We start from the raw sequence: 20,629 nt of genomic DNA, 5'->3' as shown, positions 1-20,629 counted from the left end.
TCAATAGAGTAACAAGGTCACAAAACCCATGAAAGAATGCAGACCATATCGGAACCACTGGGTGGGCACAAATGGAATACTGTAAACATCTCATGACCAAAAATAATTTTTAAAAACTTCTTGGTTTAACGTATCCCGAGATGAGTGATATGGAGGAAAATAAGGAAGGACATAACTAGCTGGTTAATGTCACCTGAATTACAGGACACTTGTGTTATCAAGAGGTCACTGAATGGATCAGTCAGCACAAACTAATAAGAAAGGCTGCGCGGACACAGACTAATGGTGACCTCTTTTTCTTCTAGAAAGCTGCCATTAAACTATAAAAAAGCCTTCCCGTATACTGCGCTGTTTTTGCAGTAGGAGGTTGAACATTGAAACAAGGCAGCATTTTACTAGGAATAAATATAAAAAAAAAAAAACAAGAACAGGACACAGAATTAACTAAGAAATCAAAAACACCTTGGTTTCCAATATTTTTCTAAAGCCGTTATTGGTGTCATGTAGATGGGACGGTGTGGTCCGTGGCATGGACACATTAATTGCTTGTCCGAATGAGCATAGCTGTTGTCCAAGTCCTCACTGTTCCATGTGCGATCCAGCCCGCAGTGCCAACTCTTTGGGTTCATATGTCCATCTGAGAGCCTAACAGCAACATTGACTATGACTGTAAATACAGAACACTAATAAAGGTGAACAACTTGAATGGCTTGAACTTTCAGGACTTCAAAAGATCATACGCAACCATGTGGCCCATTAATGGTTATTAAAGTTTAGGGTGGTTTCACATAATGAGGTTATGGTGGTTTTTCAGCAATCGTAGTAAGACTGCAGAATGTTTCGGAAAAAACATGAGTACATGTGTCTGATGGATACCCTATATTTGCAGGGTTGAAAGCTTTGACTATTCCCATTTTTTGGGGGGGTAGCTAGAACAACTGATGGGAGTGTCCCAATACAAAAAGCCCCAACCCCACCACTCTAGATGAGTTAGCTGCAGGTGTCTGATGGACTATGAATTTATGAAAATACACTGGTTTCGCGTAAACCAAATACTTCATCTAGATAGAAATGTTGGCCAAACAGTCGTCATCGTAAAAGTGAATGGCTCTAGTTCAAGATTTGTGGCTTTCGTTAAGGCCATTGAACAACGCTCCATGATAGTCACTAAAGATTTTCATGGCTTCAAGAAATGTGGCCAACGTGCACCCTACTTATTCCATCGCAATATGAACGTTCTCTAGTACGCAATGAGGTCTCTTTCGTCATTCCACCGACGTCCCAAGAGAAACCCAATGTGGCTAAACAAAGAAGTAAGACAGGCAATTAACAGTAAAAAGAAAGCATTTGCACTACTAAAGCAGGATGGCACCATTGAAGCTCTAAAAAACTATAGGGAGAAAAATACTTTATCTAAAAAACTAATTAAAGCTGCCAAAAAGGAAACAGAGAAGCACATTGCTAAGGAGAGTAAAACTAATCCCAAACTGTTCTTCAACTATATCAATAGTAAAAGAATAAAAACTGAAAATGTAGGCCCCTTAAAAAATAGTGAGGAAAGAATGGTTGTAGATGACGAGGAAAAAGCTAACATATTAAACACCTTCTCCACGGTATTCACGGTGGAAAATGAAATGCTAGGTGAAATCCCAAGAAACAATGAAAACCCTATATTAAGGGTCACCAATCTAACCCAAGAAGAGGTGCGAAACCGGCTAAATAAGATTAAAATAGATAAATCTCCGGGTCCGGATGGCATACACCCACGAGTACTAAGAGAACTAAGTAATGTAATAGATAAACCATTATTTCTTATTTTTAGGGACTCTATAGCGACAGGGTCTGTTCCGCAGGACTGGCGCATAGCAAATGTGGTGCCAATATTCAAAAAGGGCTCTAAAAGTGAACCTGGAAATTATAGGCCAGTAAGTCTAACCTCTATTGTTGGTAAAATATTTGAAGGGTTTCTGAGGGATGTTATTCTGGATTATCTCAATGAGAATAACTGTTTAACTCCATATCAGCATGGGTTTATGAGAAATCGCTCCTGTCAAACCAATCTAATCAGTTTTTATGAAGAGGTAAGCTATAGACTGGACCACGGTGAGTCATTGGACGTGGTATATCTCGATTTTTCCAAAGCGTTTGATACCGTGCCGCACAAGAGGTTGGTACACAAAATGAGAATGCTTGGTCTGGGGGAAAATGTGTGTAAATGGGTTAGTAACTGGCTTAGTGATAGAAAGCAGAGGGTGGTTATAAATGGTATAGTCTCTAACTGGGTCGCTGTGACCAGTGGGGTACCGCAGGGGTCAGTATTGGGACCTGTTCTCTTCAACATATTCATTAATGATCTGGTAGAAGGTTTACACAGTAAAATATCGATATTTGCAGATGATACAAAACTATGTAAAGCAGTTAATACAAGAGAAGATAGTATTCTGCTACAGATGGATCTGGATAAGTTGGAAACTTGGGCTGAAAGGTGGCAGATGAGGTTTAACAATGATAAATGTAAGGTTATACACATGGGAAGAGGGAATCAATATCACCATTACACACTGAACGGGAAACCACTGGGTAAATCTGACAGGGAGAAGGACTTGGGGATCCTAGTTAATAATAAACTTACCTGGAGCAGCCAGTGCCAGGCAGCAGCTGCCAAGGCAAACAGGATCATGGGGTGCATTAAAAGAGGTCTGGATACACATGATGAGAGCATTATACTGCCTCTGTACAAATCCCTAGTTAGACCGCACATGGAGTACTGTGTCCAGTTTTGGGCACCGGTGCTCAGGAAGGATATAATGGAACTAGAGAGAGTACAAAGGAGGGCAACAAAATTAATAAAGGGGATGGGAGAACTACAATACCCAGATAGATTAGCGAAATTAGGATTATTTAGTCTAGAAAAAAGACGACTGAGGGGCGATCTAATAACCATGTATAACTATATAAGGGGACAATACAAATATCTCGCTGAGGATCTGTTTATACCAAGGAAGGTGACGGGCACAAGGGGGCATTCTTTGCGTCTGGAGGAGAGAAGGTTTTTCCACCAACATAGAAGAGGATTCTTTACTGTTAGGGCAGTGAGAATCTGGAATTGCTTGCCTAAGGAGGTGGTGATGGCGAACTCAGTCGAGGGGTTCAAGAGAGGCCTGGATGTCTTCCTGGAGCAGAACAATATTGCATCATACAATTATTAGGTTCTGTAGAAGGACGTAGATCTGGGTATTTATTATGATGGAATATAGGCTGAACTGGATGGACAAATGTCTTTTTTCGGCCTTACTAACTATGTTACTATGTTACTATGTTACTATGTTACTATGTCCCAAGTTCCAAAGGTGTCGATCGTCCTTTCTTGGTAGAAGCTGTAAACTACTAGATACAATAGGGTTTTTTTGCTCTAAATTCCTTCATCACAATGGAGTTCTTCTAAACCAACGTCCCTGTGTTTAGCCTCCTTTCCTTCCGATGTTACAACACATTTTAGCGAAGCTGTTAACGGTAATTAGAATAACTAGAAGAGCTCTTGGCAATTAAACAGCATTTTCATGTGTTTGCCTATTGTGTTAGAGAGGACAAACAGAGCTAGGTATGGCAGATAACCAGCAATCTGCGTACGCCCCAGAGGGAAACAACAAAGCAAGGGATGTTTCATTTTTAGATTCTTTGAAATGGAGAACGTCCTCGATGTGACTCGTTGTGTGATTTTTATGTTTGCATAAGTTGGACTTTAATTTGTAAACTAAAGATTCACACTCTGGCGACTCTTATCATATGACATATGTTTTAAAGTAATTAATTTTGCTTCGTGTTGGCATGTTTTTAATAAAGCCATTGTTCCATAGTGGGAAGACTGGTCTGACTGGCTGTCGGATTGGACGATGATTGCCTAATTACAATATAGGTTCCAGTCTCATCAGTTATCGGAACATCGAGTTACTGTTTCAATATTTGCCTTGATTGCCCTCCATAAAATGTTTGAGCGGAGCGCATATCCGTTGTCCTGTCAAGCGTTGTGAGGACTGTAATAAACACTGTAGAAGTAAGCCATTGTTTTGAAGGCTAGATCGAGATGTATTATACATATCGTATTTTCCGGGGTGGATAAGACGACCCCCAACTTTTCCAATTAAAATATAAAATCTTCTCAAAAGTCGGGGGTTCAGCTTGCTTCACTTACACCTTCCCGGTGAGGCGCCCTCTCACCTCGTCATCGGGACCGCTTTCCCCCACCATATGCGGTGACCGCAGATTGCTCTGCACCCGCCCTATAAGATGACACCCGGCGTATAAGAAGACACCCGACTTTTGAGAAGATTTTCAGGGGTTAAAAAGTAGTCTTATACACCAGAAAATACAGTATATATTTTAGGGATCAAGCAGATGCTTTGCAGTAGCATGGCAGTATAGTCAAGATGACTTCCAGTAGAGACTCAAGAAGCGGGCCATCGTTGGCCGCCGCCAGAGGCAATATTGGGGGCCATCGCCAGAGGCAATATTGGGGGCCATCAGAGGCAATATTGGGGGCCATCGTCAGCCACCACCAGAGGCGGTATTGGGGGCAATCGTCGGCCGCCGCCCGAGGCAGTATTGTCAGCCATAGTCGGCAGCATTTCATTACTTTCGGAATGAAAAGGATTCATAATTTTGGTGGGAAATTCTTCAATAGGATATCCTACAGCTAGTCATACAAAATAGTTTTAAGGTTTTATATGGGATTACAGTGTTTATGGCCTGCGCAATGAAAAGACCATCAATATTAGATTGGGAATTCTGAGAGTTAAACTCAAAACTCCAACCAATCTGTGATCAGCCATAGTATTTATCTGATTGCGGTGGCCTCTTTCATGCTTAGAATTTCCCATCTACCTGCACACTGCCAACTCCGTAGCACCTAAGCTTGGTATTACAACCTTGTTTTATTGATTTGAATAAAATAGAAAATATTGCAGAGACCGCAGCACATAGCCAAGTGCCACTGTCACTTCAAATAGCTGATCACAGGGGTGCTAGCCGTCAGACTCCCAGAAAAAACCTTTTTATTGCTGATCTAGCAGATTATTACCCAATTCCCCCATTTTACAGAACATGACATACTTCTTGATCTGTAACGCTCCATGCAACCTCTGAAACGTGTGGCGCTGCAATACAGAGCACATACGAGGTACAGGTCCAAGATCCCTTACTTCCCTTTATTATGGCTCAATTTCCATACTTTGCTTCCTGAGTCTATTTTATTTGCCAACAGCACCTCAATCTTTTCTTAGAGGAGCCTTCCTGCTCTTTTTTTTTTTAAATATTTCCCTGATCTTGTAGGTTTGGGGAGGTTGAGAATTTACTTGGCATTCATTAGTACTAAAATAGAAAAAATAAAAAAAATAAATTACTGATAAGTATGTAGAGCGCCCACCAGGGCAGCAGGGTACTCTGTACTGGGTCCGGTATTAAAGGGGAAGTCACGGTGGCTGCGACCCGGTCCGTGGCCCTTGACGCCCAAAAAGGAAACGGTCTTTTATGGGAAAAGTGTTTATAAGTCTGTCGTGACGCCACCTGTGGTGTTCAGTCAATAGTGGGACTGACGCTGCATTAAAGGGGTCCTCTGGGGGATGTTGTCGCAGCAATGATGGTAACGCTTCCCACAGGTGAAGCGGGGTCCCCAGGTGTATGGCGACGATGGTGTAGGCCGGTAAAATGAGTAAAGGACACACGTTGTAAGACTACCTGGTTTACTATAGTTGGCAGGCCACAGTCCAACCTACCAGGCACGGGTGTGGTGGTCCGGCCGGCTTAGAGGCAATGGGAGACTCCTCTTCCTAGTTGAGGTCCATGAGCCTTTCCAATTAGCGCCTGCTGTATATGAAGTCCCTGCTGCCTGAAGCTTTCTGCAGAGTCCTCTTTTCCCCCTGTCCTAAGACAGGTACCTGCATGACTGGTAGCTTGAGCCTTTTTACAGGGACTCCATCATGCCCCGGGCGCCTTAGGTGCTGCTGCGTCTCAGGCGTGGTGTGGGCCAATCACAAAGTTCTGAGCCCTCCGGTTCTGCTAAGTGTCGTACAATTCCACTCAAGCCTCGGGCTCCCGGTACCCGGCTACTACGCTCTGGCTCTGAGGGTGTCCTTCCGCTGTTCCCCCTGAGCACTATTCCTCTCTCCTGTACAGCTCCACCACATACAACAACCCTTCAGGTTCTCTCCCTTCCAGAGGCTGCAGCTCCATGTTGGCTGCCAGGCCTCTCTTTCTGCACTCAGTTCCAGACTTCCTTCTCCTTCAGTGTCTCTGAACAACTAACTAGCTCCTCCTCCAGATCAGGATACCTAAAGCCTAGGGGAAGCTCCCCTGAATGTGTTCTGAGCTCCCCCTCCTGGCCTGGATTTGGAATGTGTTGTGTGTGGGTGCCTTACCTGGTGAAGAGAACATCATTGCCTCTGAGCATGACATTACCCTCCCAGAAAGGAAAGCAACATCACTGCAGCAACCGGTCACCTGGGGTGTTGCGTATGGGGATAACACAAACTCTGCTACGTGCTACGTTACTGTGCAACTCTGCTAGGCCACTTCATTACATTACTGTGCAACTTCACTACGCTAGTCCGCTACGCCACTCCGCTACATTACTGTGCAACTCCGCTACACCAGTCCATTACGTTACTGGGCAACTCCACTACGTTACTACGCCACATCATATAACATACATTACAGTATTACAGATCATTATTATCTATGATTTATAGTTATTTCTATAAAGTTTTCCCCACCCTCATCATTTTGTATCAGTGATTTTCCAGATCCTTCTGTTCAAGATTTTTCCATGGAGTTATACAAGGTTGGATAACAGCCTGTGTGTCCTGTAAGCAGTATGATGAAAAATACTGGAAAATTTATATTCAAGATTCATACTAAGGAGAAAAATTGTGACAGATGAATCCTGGCACGCAGAGGGTAAATAACTTCCCGAAACCAAATGTAATTGAGCACAAATATTGCTCAGGAGAGAGGAGCCGGCCTCGGAAGAAGGTTATTTCCCCATTGGCAGGTTATTCTGGGATCTTGGCCACTTTCCACTAGATACAAAAATTGCATCTTCATCTGAATTCTCTGGGGACGGAGCTACATTTGGTTCTACGTAAAATGTAAGCATATCAGGATTTACTGCAGATATAGCTTCAAATCTCTTGGTAATACCCTGAAGAAAATAGGCAAAGCAGTGTCAACCTCATAGTCCACCCCGTAGTGACGGCTCATAGTAGTCCCAGTAGTCCTCTGAATACTAATGTCCACAATACTGGTATTATCTACAATCCATTTATTAGGAGTGATCGGTTATAGGTTGCTGGAAAAAGTCACCAGTTCCATAAAACTACAAAAAGTTTAAATAGAAATCTACGCCAAGGCATTTTTAAGTGTTCTCTACGTATATGGTGGCACTATGGATTTCCATTAAAGGGAACCTGTCACCCCATTTTTTCAGATTGAGATATAAATACTGTTAAATAGGGCCTGCGCTGTGCGTTACTATAGTGTATGTAGTGTACCCTGATTCCCCACCTATGCTGAGTAATACATTACCAAAGTCGCCGTTTTCGCCTGTCAATCAGGCTGGTCAGGTCAGGTGGGCGTGGTGACATCGCTCTTTTCTTCCCCAGCTTTCCGTTGGTGGCATAGTGGTGTGCGCATGTCCAAGTTCCGAATTCCGTGCCCACGTGAAGACACAGCGCGCGATCTGCGCTATTATCCCTTTCATCGGTGGGGGCGGCCATCTTCCTGGGGCCGCGCGTGCGCAGATGGAGTGCTCTGCTGCACGGGGCTTCAGGAAAATGGCCGCGGGATGCCGCGCGTGCGCAGAAGAGATCACGGCGGCCATTTTCCCAAAGCCGAGATGCAAACTCGGCTTTGGGAAAATGGCCGCCGCGATCTCTTCTGCGCACGCGCGGCATCCCGCGGCCATTTTCCTGAAGCCCCGTGCAGCAGAGCACTCCATCTGCGCACGCGCGGCCCCAGGAAGATGGCCGCCCCCACCGATGAAAGGGATAATAGCGCAGATCGCGCGCTGTTTCTTCACGTGCGCGCAGGGAATTCGGAACTTGGACATGCGCACACCACTACGCCACCAACGGAAAGCTGGGGAAGAAAAGAGCGATGTCACCACGCCCACCTGATCTGACCAGCCTGATTGACAGGCGAAAACGGCGACTTTGGTAATGTATTTCTCAGCATAGGTGGGGAATCAGGGTACACTACATACACTATTGTAACGCACAGCGCAGGCCCTATTTAACAGTATTTATATCTCAATCTGAAAAAACGGGGTGACATGTTCCCTTTAAACCATTTTATCCTCTGAAAAAAAAAGGAAGCGCTTGGCACCAAACACTAACGTTAGTGGGAAAAAAAAGATCTGCCAGTGCCACGAAGAAAAAGTAGCAGTGGTGCTTAGCAAATAGAAATAAGCGAAGTACGATAAGAGAAGAAATTACTGCACTCACCATGCTGACACCAGATGAAGCGCAAGTGAATGCGAAACGGCTGTTGCCCAGTCCTACACCATGTAACCATTTCCCGTAATACTAACTTATTTTGGAAATAAAGAAGACTTTTGAAGCTTAGCGAGTGCTGTAATTTGTTCTGGAAGACCCCATTATAGGTCAATAGATTTGTTGGAATTTGTTAGTCATACATTCCGGGCTCTGAAGAACAAGTAATATACAGTAAGTTTTCAGAGTATTAGCCTTTTTGTCCGACTTGTTTGTTTCTTACTGGTTTCCAAAAGTTCTGGTGAATTGCAAGGCCAACACTCACTTCAAACTTTACCCTGCAGGAATTCCTAAGGTAACATGTATTGGGATGTCCGCTGACCTGACCATAAAAGTCAAGGTAGAAAAAATTAAATATGTTGGACTTAAACATGCCCAATCCTTTGTTTTTTAAGAGGTAGATAAGCTGCTTTCAAAAAGTATCTCGTAGAAGCTTAATCCTCTCTCACCCCATTTTGGAAGACGTGTATTGGGAAATTAAGAGTAGCCATTAGGCCAATTACTGTGCAACAGGCGCTATTGGCGAAATGTGGCATTACATGGGGCCATTTACAAATGGGCGTACATGTGTAAGGTGCCAGAGGTCTGTAGTCATGGGCAAGCTGCTGCTCCATTTCTCCCTGGCACTTTACAGGAAAATCGTGTCCCTGTTCAAGTGCTGTTGTGTGTTGGGTGCGTTGCACTCACTTGTAGGCCGCAGGCCTCAGTTTCAGGAGCCGCCAAACATCAGGGGAAACCCAGCTCGTTTCAGCACACACAGAAGTTTACTCAACAGCCCAAGTACATCAGCAGTTTGGGGCACCCTCCATCCGTTCCTGGTTTTCATAATACAGTACATTTTCAGAATTTCTTTCCATTCCGTTTAATCTATCCCTGCTTTCACTCATTCTGTTAGCACTCGGGATCCCAGTCCAGTTTTGCAGTATTACCTAGATCTGTTACCTTTCCCACACATCCAACTTCTTCTATACATAAGGGATTGAGGTGCTCTCCGTAGTACCTGCATCAGGCCTTGAGTTCTGCACGTTGCAGAAAATGTTTTAAGACCTCGTAACACCCCGACAATGTACTCCCTTTTGCCATCAGTCTACTGCACCTTGAACTTGTCCTTGCCTCTCCAAACAAACTCTCTTCACTAAATAGGAAGCACAGTCCTGTTCATATCACTAAGCCCTCCCCTTGTGGGCTAGTCCCAGCACTTTACTTCTGACCCTGCTGTCTGTTGCTGGGCAGACAACCTTTTACCTACAATCCAACATTTTCCTATGTCCTACATTCTATACCTGTTCAGCACTATACACTACAGATAGTATGCATTACCTTTATATTACTTTTACACATACATTACAATTCACCTTATATCACATAACACAATGTATATAACAAAAACCACATGACCTAGGTAACACGTCACATGACAATATATCTATATACAGTACAGACCAAAAGTTTGGTCACACCTTCTCATTTAAAGATTTTTCTGTATTTTCATGACTATGAAAATTGTACATTCACACTGAAGGCATCAAAACTATTACCGATAATTAACACATGTGGAATTATATACTTCACAAAAAAGTGTGAAACAACTGAAATTATGTCTTATATTCTAGGTTCTTCAAAGTAGCCTCCTTTTGCTTTGATGATTGCTTTGCACACTCTTGGCATTCTCTTGATGAGCTTCAAGAGGTAGTCACCTGGAATGGTCTTCCAACAATCTTGAAGGAGTTCCCAGAGATGCTTAGCACTTGTTGGCCCTTTTGCCTTCACTCTTTGGTCCAGCGCACCCCAAACCATTTCGATTGGGTTCAGGTCTGGTGACTGGAGGCCAGGTCATCTGGCGTAGCATCCCCATCACTCTCCTTCGTCAAATAGCCCTTGCACAACCTGGAGGTGTGTTTGGGGTCATTGTCCTGTTGAAGAATAAATGATGGTCTAACTAAACGCAAACCGGATGGAATAGCATGCAACTGCAAGATGCTGTGGTAGCCATGCTGGTTCAGTATGCCTTCAATTTTGAAAAAATCTCCAACAGTGTCACCAGCAAAGCACCCCACACCATCACACCTCCTCCTCCATGCTTCACGGTGGGAACCAGGCATGTAGAGTCCATCCGTTCACCTTTTCTGCGTCACACAAAGACATGGTGGTTGGAACCAAAGATCTCAAATTTGGACTCCTCAGACCAAAGCAAAGATTTCCACTGGTCTAATGTCCATTCCTTATGTTCTTTAGCCCAAACAAGTCTCTTCTGATTGTTGCCTGTCCTTAGCAGTGGTTTCCTAGCAGCTATTTTACCATGAAGGCCTGCTGCACAAAGTCTCCTCTTAACAGTTGTTGTAGAGATGTTTCTGCTGCTAGAACTCTGCGTGGCATTGACCTGGTCTCTAATCTGAGCTGCTGTTAACCTGCGATTTCTGAGGCTGGTGACTCGGATAAACTTATCCTCAGAAGCAGCGGTGACTCTTGGTCTTCCTTTCTTGGGGCGGTCCTCATCTGAGGCAGTTTCTTTGTAGCACTTGATGGTTTTTGCCACTGCACTTGGGGACACTTTCAAAGTTTTCCCAATTTTTCGGACTGTCTGAGCTTCATTTCTTAAAGTAATGATGGACACTCGTTTTTCTTTACTCAGCTGCTTTTTTCTTACCATAATACAAATTCTAACAGTCTATTCAGTAGGACTATCAGCTGTGTATCCACCAGACTTCTGCACAACACAACTGATGGTCCCAACCCCATTTATAAGGCAAGAAATCCCACTTATTAAACCTGACAGGGCACACCTGTGAAGTGAAAACCATTCCCGGAGACTACCTCTTGGAGCTCATGAAATAAAAAATACAAAAAAAAAAAATCTTTAAATGAGAAGGTGTGTCCAAACTTTTGGTCTGTACTGTATAAAAACGCATGACATTCACATGCCGTGAATGGTGTTGTCAGGGGAAGGAGCACTTCGTAATGTCATCCATTATTTTAAAATTACGGTAACGCTCCTACATTCAATGCAAAAAGAAAAGTCTGGGCTGCAATTCTCCTCTTGCCACTTTAATACAGAGATGATTTTTACTAGGAGGTAAAGTGCAAAGTAGCTCGTTTTTACAAGCACTTTGCAATTTTATTTCAGAACACTAGGACAATCCCTTTAAATATGAATATAGAGAAGTTGTAGAAGAGTCATAAAGCTCAGGGCTTATATGTAACCAGATATCGAGCTATAGAAAATCCAGGGATCACCACAATTCTCCGCTCTACGGCTTCTTTCTGATAACTTGTGGCTATTGAATATGTGCAAGAAAGCCTCCCTGCAGGTTATTAATATTAGACACAAGAAAGGCGAGGGTAAAAGGTTCAGGCATTCTTGTTTCTATGGTGACACACCGAGCGCAGATAGATAAATCATCACATCAATCGGCTGCGGCGGAGACGCGGAGTCCTTGGGCGGTGCAAACCGCAAACCTGCATTCCAGCAGGACCCCTCCTATACTCACCTTATGTTCTCATTTTATTTTTTTGCAGCTAATTTGCTTTTTTTTATCAGGCATTTAAGACTTTCCATGGTCAGAGCCATTATATGGTGTCATCTAATAAGGGCGCACGTCGGGAAAAAGTTTATACAACATCCCTCCTGGTTCTGAGTTTCCGAAAGCAGCCATTAAGGCTGGCATCACACATCCAACATCCATGGTCTGAGTGTGGACCGGCTACGGGACCCTTACCACAAATTTGATATTCTTATGAGGATGTTGGGAGACCTGTGGTCCAGCCCAGACTCTCCGCCGCTATTGCCAATGTCTGTAGCACCCACGTTACTTTGCCAGGGCTGCAGCCAGTAAGCTCTACCCGAGCTGATGGCATAAGCCGCCGAGCCTACTGGTTGATGTCAGCGCAGCAGACCGTAACGGACACCGTGAGCAAAAACAAAACCAAGCTGCAGCTGGAGAACAAGGATTTTTCAAAATCCATTCTAAAAAGGAGTTGTCCAGGATGTTCACATTGATGTACTGAGCTGTCCTAAGGATAGGCCATCAGTGTCAGAACCGTTTGAGTGCAACACCCGGCACCTCTGCCGAGCACCTGTTCCTGGTGTCAACAGTGGCCGAAACTGCTCAGTTATGAAGTTGTGCAGCATAATTTAAGAGCTGTGCAGCGCAGTTTCGTAACTGAGCAGTTTCGCCCGATGCCCCTAACAGCTGATCAGCGGAGGTGCCGGATGTTGCATTCACTGTGGCCTATCCTAAGGACTGATTGATGGAAGTGCTGGGTGCTGCACCTTCAGCAGTCATTGATTAACTATCCTAAGGACTGATCAGTTGAGGTGCTTGGTGTCCCACGACCACCGGTCATTGATTAACTATCCTAAGGACTGATCAGTGAAGGTGGCTGGTGTTGCACCTCCACCAGTCATTAACTATCCTAAAGATAGTCCATCAATTTTAAAGTCCTAGGCAACCTCTTTAAAGGGTTGTAGAGGAGTAAATTTAAAAAAATAAAAAATAAGTTGGCTTCTTTAAAAAAAATAGCACCATATCCATTTATAGGTTGTGCATGGATTGCAGCTCATCGCCTTCGAATGAATGGGTGTGAGCTACATTAACACAACCTATAGATGGATGTGGCGCTGTTCTTTTGGAAGAATCAGTCATGGTTTTGTAATCCTGGATGTAGACAACTATGAAAACACGACTGCTTTCTTGTGGAAACACCACCAATCAAGCTTAGGCTACTTTCACACTAGCGTCGGAATTCGGCCCGTCCCATTGCGTCGGGCCGAGATTCCGACGCTAGCGTTGTTAACGCCACACAACGGGTGCAGCGGATGCATTCTCCGGCGCATCCGCTGCCCCATTGTGAGGTGCGGGGAGGTGGGGGCGGAGTTCCAGCCGCGCATGCGTGGTCGGAAAAAGCGGTCCGTCAGGAGCAAAAAACGTTACATTTAACGTTTTTTGCTCCCGGCGATCCGCCACAACCATCGCACGACGGTTGCGACGTGTGGCAAAGCGCCGCAATGCGTCGCTAATGTTAATCTATGGGGCAAAAACGCATCCTGCAAACAACTTTGCAGGATGCGTTTTTTGCCATAAACGACGCATTGCGACGTCTGGCAAAAAACGCCAGTGTGAAAGTAGCCTTACTCTGTGTCAGGCACTGCAACTGAGCGCAGTTTAAAGAGAACCTGTCACATTGACGGGAGGGTATTCATTTTAAATCATTGCTCATTCTATAATTAGGAGTCCAGTAAGTGGTTCTATTCCAGGATTCATAGCACTAAGTAAGACCGCCCACTGGACTCCTAAGCATGGTTTTCACCAAATAAAAACAAGCACTGACTCTTTCCCCAGAAAACTGTATATCAATCTGCACAGCGCCTCTTACTCTCGATAACAAGCGGCCCACAGCGCAATGTGACAGCTGTCCTTTTAAGTTATTTAAGTTAATGCAATTCTAGGCGAAACCTATGGACCTAGTGGCACTTAGATTAGAAAATAGCTACTTTTTAGCTGACACAACCCCTTCAATTTTAACACTCACCCAGTGAGTCTTTTTGCCTTGACTTACTGCAACCACTGAAGAATATGATCCCATTTTTCTTGGGACCAAACAAACTCCAGATTTGCCAATATTTAAAAAAAAAACAATTTTTTTTTTAATTTTTTTTTTCTTTAAACAATTTTTATCAGCTACTTCTTTACTCTCCTCAGAGTACAGAGTTTCATAGTATAAGGATACAATATTAATCTTCCGAAAGAAAATAAAGTCATTGGTTCATCTTTGAGAATACATTTGCAATTACCATTTATGCAATTGCCTAATCTAATTTTGACCTGAAATGGCGGGAAAAAAAAAAAAAAAAAAAAGTCAAATTGGCCAATAGAAAATTAAAAAATTAGTCAGCAGACCCTAGAATTGATTATAGAACAGCATAATATTATTCAGTGCACCGAACAACATTATAAAAAATATATATATTTTTTGAGCAATTTCCCATATATTCTTCAGCAGGAGCAAAAAGAGGCCAGGCAATTCATATGGATTGTACAGGATTATGGAAAAAAAAACAAAAAAAAAAAAACGACAGTATCAATGGGTTGTGTCTAGTATTGTATTTCAGCTCCATTCAAGTAAGGTTGAGCTGCAATAGCACAAGCAACCTGGAGACAGGTGTGGCGCTCTTTTTGGAAGAGCACAATCAAATTCTATCCCTGTGCAACCTCTCATCAACACTTTGCTGTTGCAAAACTAAGAATTCTCCACCACCCACCCCACCAAAAAAGATAAAGGTATTTACATGAATAGCGATTCCCTAATCTGATTACCGATTAGTATTGTTACCTTGCAGCTGTGGGGTCCTGGGCTAGAATCTGACCCATTGCCACATTTGCAGGGAGTTTGTATGTTCCTCCATATTTTTTGTGGGTTCCTTCCACAATAAATTTTGGAATAACCCATCAGCATTTGTTTATGAGGAGTCAATCTCTGCACAGCGCTATGGGATAGGTTGGCGCTAAGACACATAAAGGTCATCATCGGTAACACTTACTTTGGTTCCCAGCAAGATGGTAATATCGATAGTCTGCTTCCGCTGCTCCAGAATGCTGAGAAGATGCTCCTGGAATACTCCGATCTTGGTGAAGAAGTGATCATTGTGCCAACATCCTTCAATGTTATCAAAGTCAACCCCCAAAGCCAGGAGAAACCTAACACTCCTTGGGTCCAAGTCGATCTGTTGTGGTCGACACAGCAAAGAAGTCCTCGATCGCTCGTCCAAAATGGTCAACTTAAGCACTTTTCCCGAGCGAACAGCCGCCAGTGCCGCCGTAAGCCCAACCGGTCCAGCACCCACCACTAGGATAGACACCTTCGCTCTCCATTGACGGATTCCATCAACGCTCACCTTGACCACCACGTAGACAAGGACAACCAACAGAGTGTTTATTGCAGTGTCCAAAGCGAGGCGCTCATGGTATTCTTGCCCTTCGTCCAGTTGACCTTTTACCCTCTCCATCTTTTCAGATGCAGGTACTCTCGTCCTTCGGGATCTCGGTTTTCCAGTCTTGATTCGGAAGCAACACCATGCGACCACAATCTGTTGTTCGAAGATTCATAGTCGAATGCCTTAATCTGTCGTCTCAGATGGTCGCTTTCAACACAAAGAAGCCGGTTGAATATTTTCTGCGATGAGGAAAGACAACGATTAAGAAAATGCACTACTACAGTACCTTCCCCTAGACACTTCAAGAGTATCCTCCACCTCTCATCTACTCATCAACAATGGTCTTCTTCCCATTGGTTGCTCTGTCTCATCAGCTCCTGAATACATTACATCTCTCCCTTTCTCCGAGGCTTATAAAGCTACACAAATCACAGGATGAGCCAATTTTCTGAAAAAGATCTTCAGCAAATATCATCTGGTGACCTTAACCTTTGCAGTGCTGGCAACGTCTGAGGAGCAATGCTGAATCATGCAAGCATTGCTTTGTTTTCCCCAGGTTTCAGACTGCTCTGTGCACATTTGCATGCATTGGCTGTGGGCTGTTCACAGGCAGACCTTCTCAAGCTGCAACAGGAATATTACTGGGTGCTCATTTCATCCAAACAATTCAATGTCACAGCTTTGGGTTGAGATCCGCGAATCCGTCCCTGCTGTCGACAACGAAGGAATTGAAGAGGTTAATTCTGCTCTTAACAGGGAAACCGGGCACAATTTTATTACTTGCAGAGCTGAAATGCTGGCACGTACACACATTGTTGTTCCGTTGGTGACCACGGATTGATCGAGATCAGAAATGATTGAGTAGGTGCACACGAGAGGTTAAAAAATTAAACTTTTTAAGCAAAATACAACTCAGTAACTGCTCCTTCTCTAGGCTGAGTAGATCGGTGGAAGTTCAAGTTCTGGTACACAACCCCAATTTTTTTTTCCCCCCAAAGTTCAGTTGGCGTACCAGAACCCAACCCCATTGATAACAATGAGGAACCAAATTTTTGAGCTGGGTGACTTCTCCCGGAACTCCGAACAGTGCAAACGGACTCCCAGGAGATATGCGTGTTTGGCGTTTGGCACCGGATACGAACGTCGAACTTTTAAAAATTTGGGTTTGCGCATCACTACACTGTCTTTTTCAGGTGCTTTCCACTTTGTATCTAACAGAAAAAATTAAAAAATAATAAAAAAAAACATTGGCGGGGCAAAAATTGGAGAGCCACCAGCAAAGCTGATGCAGAAGAAAGAAAGAAAGAAGGAAAGAAAGAAAGAAAGAAAGAAAGAAAGAAAGAAAGAATGTGAAAGAAGGAAAGAAAGAAAGAAAGAAAGAAAGAAAGAAAGAAAGAAAGAAAGAACTAGCTGCCTCCCCATTCAATGGAACAAAATAAATGAGTAGAAAACCACAATAAAACCCCCCAAACATCAGAAAGACAAGATTCTTAATAAAATAAAAAAAGCCCACCTGCTGATTTTACGGGAAAAAAAAAAATCTTCTGCTTGAAGAAAGTCAGTTATCCTGAAAGAGGTAGTGTGCATTGCCTTTGCCTCAGTATTTGTTCCTGCAGTGTTTTTGAAAAATGTTTCTTTTTTTAAGGTTTTTAGGTTTCCAAAAGCTCCTTCGGGAAACAAAATCCTCATCAGAGCAGCAAATTGGACTTTCCTGAGAAATTATTGGAAGATTTTATTTTTTTTTTTATTTTTTTTTTTTTTAGGGAAGCTGTCAGCAGGTTTTTTTTTTTAATAAGCAAGTCTGGCAGCAGAGTTATGTAGGGGCAGAGAACCTCGTTCCAACAAAGGTCACTTACTGGGCTGCTTGATTCAGTTTTCAGAGAATCACATTTTTTTCCGTTGTAGATGTAACAGTGCTATGAATCCTGAGCTGTGTATGACTCCGCCCACGCCACTGATTGGCAGCTTGCAGTGTACACTTTCAACAAGCTGCCAATCAGTGGTGGGGGCAGAGTTACGAATTAGCTGGACTGGCGTGCATGTGACACCTAGTCCAGCAGGGATTATCTCCTGCTGATAAAACACTGATTGTATTGAAACCACAGCACACAGTAGTAAATGACATCCCAGGAATCAGGCTCTCTTACCCTACATTATGCATTGCTCAGATTAAATAGCAATAACCTGCTGACAGATTATAGTTAAAGCAGTTTTTTGGAGAAGATCCACTAAAAAACACACTTTGGTGCCGATTCAACACTATGTTTGAATGGAAAAATTAAAATGATTTTTACATCTCTGTCCTGATGGACTCACCGTTTTGGCTAACAGTAGAAACCAGTACAAGGGTTGACAGAGAGTCAACTCCATGTTGCCCTTTAAGGGTCTCAGTTGCAAGTGCATCTCCCATCTGTAGTTGCCCTTTGTGTTTAAGAAAACGGTAGTCAGCCATAAACTGATGATTTTACTACAGGATTTATTGGACAAAAATACCCAGAAGTATTTCTGATCACAATCCAGAAGGTCGAACCCAAATTTTGATACAAAGTTGGGTCTTTTAAGAAAAACACCCAGTCATAGCCCCGATTCTAGATTATAAAGGTAATCTGTGGTGATTGCTGCCCAAAAGTTTGAAAATCTGGCCAGGACACATAGGCAGAGACAAAAATAGCTCAGTTCCGACCCAGGTTGGCTCTTCCTAGCGTTGTTGCATGTGATTGACAGGCCTCCCTCCCTTGTGTGTACATCAGGAGAGAGACCTGTCAACCACCTGCTTTGGCATTGGTAAGAGTCAGCTGCGGGCTGAGCCGGACTAGCCTGCTCTTCAAGTATATCAGCAGCTGCTGCAATCCCATGTGTGACTCCTTTAGTTTCTACATGCAACCCCTTTGTAGTCACAGGTGCAATCTTTTTAGCGCCCAAGCTCTTACAGCATTCTCAAATGCTATGCGCACCTCACACATTGTTTTGTTTTTCTTTTTCTTAAATTTAAAGTAAAGCAACTTACAAATTAGTCTTAATTAAAAATTGCCTTTTATTTTGTTGCTGCAGAGTGCAAGTCTTTATCGCCCGTGATATGCTAAAATGTTACTAACCTATCAGAACTACAGCTCCTGATGCCTGTAAAATAGTGGAGAAGATGGCATAACCCCACTTCTGTAGACCCCTGGTATTTTGTGTGTAAATGGTCTAGTATGTCTTACCCTCGTAAAGGTTGCAATTCCTATTAGGGGTGACAAGGTTAACTGTAGGGCCGGCCCAAAGTTGGGGTGGAGTAACGGGCACTAGTGTATTAGTTCCTGGTTTCATAGCTTAGTTTGGAAGAGGCTTGAGAGACAAAAAAAGGACACCTTCAGAGAGTTCTGTCATCATTGGGTGTATATGAAGAAGCAGGTTGTTAAAGCAAGCAATCTACAGTGACAGCAGTTAGCGCGGGACACCTATGCTATAGCTATAAATATACCTCCTAAAAAAGGTATATTTATGGCTCCCAACCTGAAGAATAAACACTGCTTGCCTGTGTGGGAGTCACCACCATGAGAAATGACATGGACTGAGTTTTGCTTGGAGAAGCTGAGCACTAAGCTCAGAGCTCTTGATGTTACGGAATGCTGTATAAGAGGTTTAATTAGTGGGCAGATGGCCAAGGATTGATTTTTCTACGGTGATAAACTTTCTTTGCTTAAGGGTGCAGTCAGACTGTCGTATAAATCAGACACAGATCGGAACAGTGCATGGACTGGCCGGTGGCTCTCCTTAGCCAAGCGTGACAGTTGCGTAGAAATACATGAAGTAGTCATGCTTGGGTCAGGAGAGCCACCGGCCACTCTACACTGCGTTCCTAAAACAGTCCAATTTATACGGCCATCTAACTGCACCCTTATGGTGATAAAGTTGGCTGTGGCCAATTTTTAACCTAATCCACACAATTGGCGTGAAAGTTCTTTAACCCTAAATTTGTCACAGGTACAAAAATGGTCACATCATACAAGGAGGACATCATGGTCGGAAAAATAGAAGAAACAAGGCGAAGAGGAAGACCGGCAACCCAATGGCTTGATACAAATCAAGATAACTGAGGAGAAGACCCTGGTGGACCTATCTAAGCTTCCACAGGATCGATTATCCATCAAGTCACCATGGCTCCAACTGGAGCTGAAGGCCGATTAATAAATAATATTTAGACAGTATGATACTAGTCCAGTCTGAAGTTGGCAAATTTATCACGGTGCAGTACATTTTGTGGAAAAAGTCTATCTGTTATCTAACTACACAAAACTGATAGCGTCAAGGGTCACAATTTAGTATAAAGGTTACATAAAATTACGTAATCAATTAATCATTTATACACAGAGATCCCAGAAACCTAATACAAATTTTTGGAGGCAGATTTGCCACTTCAGTATTCATGCACTTGCATGATGCAGCTACATAAAACTATTCACGCTATATCCCCTTTGTCCATAAGGAACCCAGCAAACCTATAACGATGGGGGGGTCAATCCCACTAATGCCATTTCTCCGTTTACATAATTCCCATCAATTGTTATGAAGACTACCACTTATACATTGATGGTCAGTAATGGCTTTGTCCAGGGAGCAGTAGAGAAAACGGAAGCAGGGTCCACTGTGCCTAAGAGACAAAACGTTCTCACACTCCTTATAGCCCCATAAACCTTTGTCTTGGCTTTCTTGGGTTGCGAGGGAATATTGCCTTTTGGCGTCAAACCCAATCTTATACGGTACATCTTTTCTTAGTCCTTACACGAGAACACTACAAAAAAAAAGTAGGGATGGCTTGCGACTGAATCAACAAAAGCACAGTCGGCTCAGGAAACACTCTTGACGTTGGAAAATGCCACCGATAGAAGGGATCACCCAACAGTTGTGTATGGGGTCCCAGTGGAAACAAGCATCCAGCATGTCAAATTCCATACTGCTGATCTTTTTTGCTTTTTTTTAAGAGCCAAGCCACCGCCGGAGATATCTGACAAAAGCTCTCGGAGAAGACGAGTGATGGGCAAAGCAAGAGTCGGGAGAGAACTGTGGTCGAATTATTTACAGAACCATCATATGGCCAACAGCCTTCTGAAGCTTATGGGGGGCTTGACATACGCTCTGTAGATACAGTTCATTCCTGACTTTGGAGTTCCAT

The 20,629-nt window shown here is 43.4% G+C and overlaps 1 protein-coding gene across 2 annotated transcripts in view; it reads right to left on the bottom strand.

The window, feature by feature from the left end:
• The window catches only part of LOC138648876 (uncharacterized), a 42,511-nt gene extending 26,365 nt beyond the window's left edge, over positions 1 to 16,146 (bottom strand). The window contains exons 1-2 of one of the 2 annotated variants that reach the window (XM_069738846.1): positions 15,793 to 16,070; positions 15,082 to 15,713 (exon numbers count right to left, since the gene is read on the bottom strand). In XM_069738846.1, coding sequence (XP_069594947.1) covers positions 15,082 to 15,546 — 465 coding nt within the window. In that variant the 5' untranslated portion in view covers positions 15,547 to 15,713; positions 15,793 to 16,070. Of the gene's footprint in view, positions 1 to 15,081 lie in introns of both variants that reach the window. The other variant, XM_069738845.1, reaches the window with a different exon arrangement.
• Between the last annotated feature and the right edge of the window lie 4,483 nt (positions 16,147 to 20,629).

The sequence above is a fragment of the Ranitomeya imitator genome, chromosome 9 (assembly GCF_032444005.1).
Source record: "Ranitomeya imitator isolate aRanImi1 chromosome 9, aRanImi1.pri, whole genome shotgun sequence".
Taxonomy (NCBI): domain Eukaryota; kingdom Metazoa; phylum Chordata; class Amphibia; order Anura; family Dendrobatidae; genus Ranitomeya; species Ranitomeya imitator.
The sequence above is the reverse complement of the archived record's forward strand: the minus strand, read 5'-3'. Positions and strand labels throughout refer to the sequence as shown.